The sequence below is a fragment of the Ruditapes philippinarum genome, unplaced genomic scaffold (genome assembly GCF_026571515.1).
Source record: "Ruditapes philippinarum isolate M1 unplaced genomic scaffold, ASM2657151v2 ctg6445_1_1_1_1, whole genome shotgun sequence".
Classification (NCBI taxonomy): Eukaryota; Metazoa; Mollusca; class Bivalvia; order Venerida; family Veneridae; genus Ruditapes; species Ruditapes philippinarum.
In genome coordinates, this window is record NW_026855196.1 from 107424 (window position 1) to 113004 (window position 5581).

A 5581-nucleotide genomic window follows, 5' to 3' on the forward strand; every position below is an offset into this window, starting at 1 on the left:
AATGTAGATATTATATTTTTTTGATTGTAGTTTTCAATTTAAATCAGATGCTGTTGACAGTTTTAGGACATCTGTTTTATATCATTGAAGATTGATTGTAAATAGAAACATAAGAATGGCACTAAGGATATTTTAAAAAATACCATGGCATATTTAATTGATTATCTACGTTATATAATATCTAAGTTATTTTTCATCAGAATATATCGTTATAATTAAAGTCTTTAACCCATGCTTAATAACTTAAATGGACGTCTCAGGCACCATTTTAGGGGGAAATTTCAAAATTACACTAATTGAATAGCGAATAGTGCCGACAATAATCAAACGGCACGGATGTCCCGTGCTCTGGTCACATGGGTATATAAAGTTACCGACAGAAGGCTAAAGGTAAAAAACTGCGTGTGACTTTTACCTTCCTTTAACATCAGGATCGTTGACAAGTTGTATAAATATTACATGAGACTTTTATGTTATAGCAATGTTTAAATGTTGATAACTGTATATTTAGGTATTGGAAATTTATTCTGAGACAAACCAATAGTTTTGTGTGAAGCTACAGCTAAGGTATAAATGCAGATGGGAAAAGGCAATAAACCATTGCATTTTATGGATACAGGAACGCTAAGAAGGAATCATTTACAAGGTAATAGAACTTTTAACCTTTTTTTCATTTTCCGTACAATGATACATTTTAAAGTATTTTCTTTACTGCGTGAATTTTTAAATATTCGACATTTATATGATTTAATACCTAAAATCAAATGTATTGATAAAAATACTATAACTTAAATATAGTCATCTAGCGGTGGTTGCTGTTTCAGTGAAAAAAATATTTGAAAAAATATATGGATTAACATATGCAAGCTCAAAAAAGGGAAAAAAAAATATTAAGGCAATTAAGTACCTTTATACGGCCACATGCTAACAATTGGCCACTACAGAAATATACCTCATAGAAAGGTATGAAATTAGGCATATCTAACAATTTCTACCAGTTACATGTATCACCATAAGCTAGTGTTGGGTATCACAAATAAAAGTTGATAAGTCATTGGAGAGAAAACAATATAATATACATACAATTATTACAAAATAATAAAAACATATTGGAGATTCAATATTGAATTATAAATAAAGTGACTTTTTGGGTCACTACAACTATTTGTTCTGTTTTGATGAATAAATGTAATAATAAAAACAACTTTTTATTTGGCTGAACAGTTACCTTTTTACACCCCGTTGGTAAAATAGTTCATGGCACAACTTTGAAATGTTGCCATGGTGATGGCCACTAACAATCAAACAAATTCTCTATGACTTTAATGCAAATAACACCACGACATTTTGGGATAATACAATTTTGCAGGCTCAATAATCCCTAGTGCTTTTAATTTTTAATACAATATTGTACAACAATATTAAAAAAAAAAAAATAAACTGAATGATTCTAAAGTCTTTGTAGTGAGAAAGACACAGAAGTCATATCATAAAATAAAGATAATAAATATTTTTTTGCGTACATTGTTTTTTTTATATTTTTCAGATAGTGTGATAAAAGGAAATGTGTAACCATACTTCAAATATTACAGACAGTGTAAATTGTGTAACAAGTCCGGCAGGAGCAACAATTGTATCACCGTTATTGATGTCCTTAACTGGTGTTCTAGGAAATATATTAGCCCTCTTAAGTTTGTACAAGGCACGGACAGACGTACGAACAACAAAGTTTTATAGTTTTATCAAAGGTTTAGCCTGGACAGATCTCCTTGGAATAGTTATGACAACACCTTCTGTTCTTATTGCTTATGTAAGCCAACGTAAATGGATGGGAGGAGACGCTCACTGTCGTTTCCATGGTTTTACAATGGCGGCATTTGGACTTGCGACACCGCTGATAATTTGTGCCATGGCAATTGAACGGTTTCTTGCGTTACGATATGTATTTTTCTACTCTAGTCGTTGTCGCACGAGTACAGCACGAGTTTGTATTCTTATTCTTTGGTTTGGAACGATATTGTACGGACTTTTACCTTTATTTGGCTTTGGAAAGTATGAGAAACAATATCCTGGAACATGGTGCTACCTAGACTTCCATTCTCATAACATAACATCTAAGATATATGGGTATATATATGCATGTACAAATTTGATATTGATCCTTGTGATTATATTATGCAATGCATATGCTGTTGTTGCAATATTCAGAACGAGGCTAAGGCGAGCCAGCGAACGGGTATATTCCTTAAATACCTCTCTACAAGACCACGATGGACTTATGAAAGCGAGAAACCAGCGGAAAAGGTCAAATGATGCCGAGATTCAGATGATTGTATTGTTATGTGCCTTGACAGTCGTATTCACTATTTGCTGGGCACCATTAATGGTTTGTACGCGGCACACCAAAGTGTCTTTGTATATGTCGATGTGCGCATGTCTGGATTTTAAACTTTTTTGATTTCGCAAGGGACTGTCTTCAATAGAATTTGCATTTCTTTGCGATAATTTACTCTTATAATATAAACTCATTTTATATGATTTGGTAATATCGAAAGATAAATTTCTTCATATTCTCCAGTTTTTCCATTACAAACTTGGTATTCAACTTCTCAAATTTGCACCAGCTTTGAGAAAGTGCTTTTTGTGACAGACGAAACCGTATAAAAGTCTGATTGTACTCCGACATGATTGAATTGTGTTACCACTCAGCACATTTGACAATCAGACAATTTTATTTCCAGTAATTCTGTCGTTTTCTAGACAGATTTAAATCCATTTTAAATTGCAGTCGGTGAAATTAGTGTTCTGTACATGTATTTATTTTTGGCACATTTATAATGGATCATTTCAAACATGTAGCATCAAATCATATTACACGTCTTAATTAATTCTTTCCCTTTTTGCATAAAGAAAAAATCAATGCATACCAAACTTTAAATTATCATTCAACTGTCATTTTGCTGAAATAGTAGATAAGTGAGATCAAGTTTGAATAATTTGTCAAATATAATTGTCTTTTTAGATAAGAATCATTGTTACTCAGGCAACGGGTATAGAGAACAAGTTATTAGATCTCACCGCTGTCCGACTAGCCAGCTTGAACCAGACGCTTGACCCATGGTTATATATCCTGTTAAGAAGATCAACTTTTATAAAGATTGCGAGAGGTTTCAAAAGAATTAAAATAAGATATTTAAAGGTGATAGAGGAGATTCATATGGAGCATATAGATGAAGAAGAAGGTAGAAAAGTTGAAAATGAATGTTCAATAATTAAAAGACAGTGTGTTTTGGCTTGCAGTGGTGTTATAGGACAAAATGATCAGAATTTAAGATGTAAATCTCCGTCCCTTGCCATAGGAAATGATGTAGACTTTGATAATCAACCCATAATAGACTTATCAAAAACACAACCCAACAAAGATTCTAACAGTGTTTGCCGGTTGGAGTTAGGCAAGGTTGATGCACCAAAAGAAGAACAATTGTTACCAAAGCAAATCTACTATGACGATAATCACGTGTGTAATAGTCGAAATAATCCAAATGTAGAAAACACAATAATATGTAATGATAAAGGAAGTAAACCTGCCGTTGACAACCAAAAACTTTCAGTTTCAAATCTTGACAATATAACTGTAACAGATTGGAATGACATAAAAAATCAGTCTGGAAGCTCGGAAACTAAAGAAACTACTCTATCTAAAGAACTTGTTGCAACGTTTTATTCGGATGTGACAAAGTTATCAGTCAGCTCAAAGTATACTCACGAAAGGTATTAACATACCATTTCTTGTCTATTTGTAATGTAAAGCCAGGAACACAAACACAATAATTTCGTCCAAACTTCTATTCTTTTTGTTTTATCACATATGCTTCAACTGGTATTCAATCATTCTTGTAAAGTCTATCGATTCTTTTCACAAATTTGCAGGTAACAAACTTTATATACATATATTTGCACAAGACCTGTAACGATAAATTTTTGTAAGACATTTAATTTTAATTGAACACATAAAGATTCAGAAAAACTATGTCAAAAAACATAGGAATGAGAGATATACAGCTTATATTTGTATGCATACATAAGTTCTTTTCATTGCAGATTGAGGAAAACAAAATCAAGTGAAGAATAGAAAGGAGTGATGTTTTAAAAATGGATTTGAAATAAAATTCGTCGTGTATAGATAAACTTAATGCTACAGAAAGCACAACATTTCTATGCTTCGTATCATTTTTACGGCAATTTAGTTTAATTTGAAATGGTGAAAACACTTTCAAGTGTAACTGAGCATATTTACAGTATGATCTAAAATACTTGTTCCGGCAATGAAGACATTTAATGAAAGATAGCAGTTTTACAATAAGCGTACATCATAGTTTAATCTTAATTCTATTGACTTACATGTTGAAACAAAATAATTTCTTCCATTCTTTTGACAACACTTATTCAACCGGATAGACCTTATTGTAGCTAAATAAATAAATAAAAACAAGAGCCCCAGCCCGACTTTTTTCTTATTTTTAAAGCCAAACACATCAGAGAAAGGATATTATAGTAAAGTGTACTCCTACGAAACATTTCTTTTAAAAGAAAAATTCAAATTTCTTAAAGGTCATTCAAAAGTTAAGGTCTCATTTGAATTAAATCATCATGCCAGTTTTGTCAAAAGTGCTCTTTTGTCCAAGTATGAATCAAATCTACATATATAAATTAAAAATGTCTGTTTTCTCATATGTGTTCTTTTGTCCAAGTATGGGGTGAAAGGACCCATAAATAAATAACAAAGTTATGGCAATTTAAGTAAATTTCAATAATTTGATTTTGACAGTCAAGGTCAATAATAGGTCAAGGTAATATCAGAATAATTCAACATGTCGGTTTGGAAATATGTTTTCTTTTGTCCAAGTATAAATTCAGTTGGGTCTTGAAAGTTTTGTCCAAATGATTGTTGTGTCCACCAAGTATGAAGACAATCCTTTAAGAATTAAAAAAAAAACATTATGGCCAACGTTTCTGGACTGCAACGGCAACTATTTAAATATGTCTTCGATAAAAGTCCAGCGAAAAGAAATAAATAAATCAGATATGATGGCTTGGAACTAATTAAAGTGTAATTTGATTTGATTTATACCATTTGTTTTAAATGTTTGCCACAATTTCCATTTAGATGATGAATCATGATGTAATTTTAATGGGTGTTTAATAGAAGATTTCTTTGTCATCATAATGTGTTTCTGTGAATGCTCTTGCAATTTGATTCTAACTAACGTCATGATAAACTGGTGGAACATTAATTATTTGAATATGATATTAACTCTGTTACTGTTTGTTTAATAGCTGTATTGTTGTTTGATAATTATTTTCCCCGCTGAATACGCTTTGATTGTAGGAACATGCCCACTTGCTCGTCTGTAATGTTTCCATACCGTTTTAGGAATTCTCTCTTCTATGAACATGACAGTTAATTTTACTTAACGTAGCCGTTTTGAAAAATATGCAAGGTTTTGTCCTTTTCCCCCAAGTGTATACCCATGGACCCATCTAGCGGAAACCTTTGACATGCCATAGACATCAGTCAGAA

General features: G+C 31.8%; 1 protein-coding gene across 1 annotated transcript; it reads left to right on the plus strand.

The window, feature by feature from the left end:
• Nucleotides 1-489: 489 nt before the first annotated feature.
• On the plus strand, nucleotides 490-4493 carry LOC132742403 (prostaglandin E2 receptor EP3 subtype-like). The gene is made up of 4 exons (XM_060730818.1): nucleotides 490-646; nucleotides 1547-2386; nucleotides 3023-3771; nucleotides 4102-4493. The coding sequence occupies exons 2-4, from the start codon at nucleotides 1565-1567 to the stop codon at nucleotides 4130-4132; spliced, it is 1602 nt and encodes a 533-aa protein (XP_060586801.1). The 5' UTR covers nucleotides 490-646; nucleotides 1547-1564; the 3' UTR covers nucleotides 4133-4493.
• Nucleotides 4494-5581: the final 1088 nt, after the last annotated feature.

Bases quoted from the DNA above. Each gene is read 5' to 3' on its own strand.
- LOC132742403 (XM_060730818.1), top strand. From the start codon at position 1,565: ATGTGTAACCATACTTCAAATATTACAGACAGTGTAAATTGTGTAACA. The intron at 2,387-3,022 runs GTTTGTACGCGG...TTGTCTTTTTAG, and splicing joins TTTGCTGGGCACCATTAATG to ATAAGAATCATTGTTACTCA. The intron at 3,772-4,101 runs GTATTAACATAC...TTTTCATTGCAG, and splicing joins TCAAAGTATACTCACGAAAG to ATTGAGGAAAACAAAATCAA.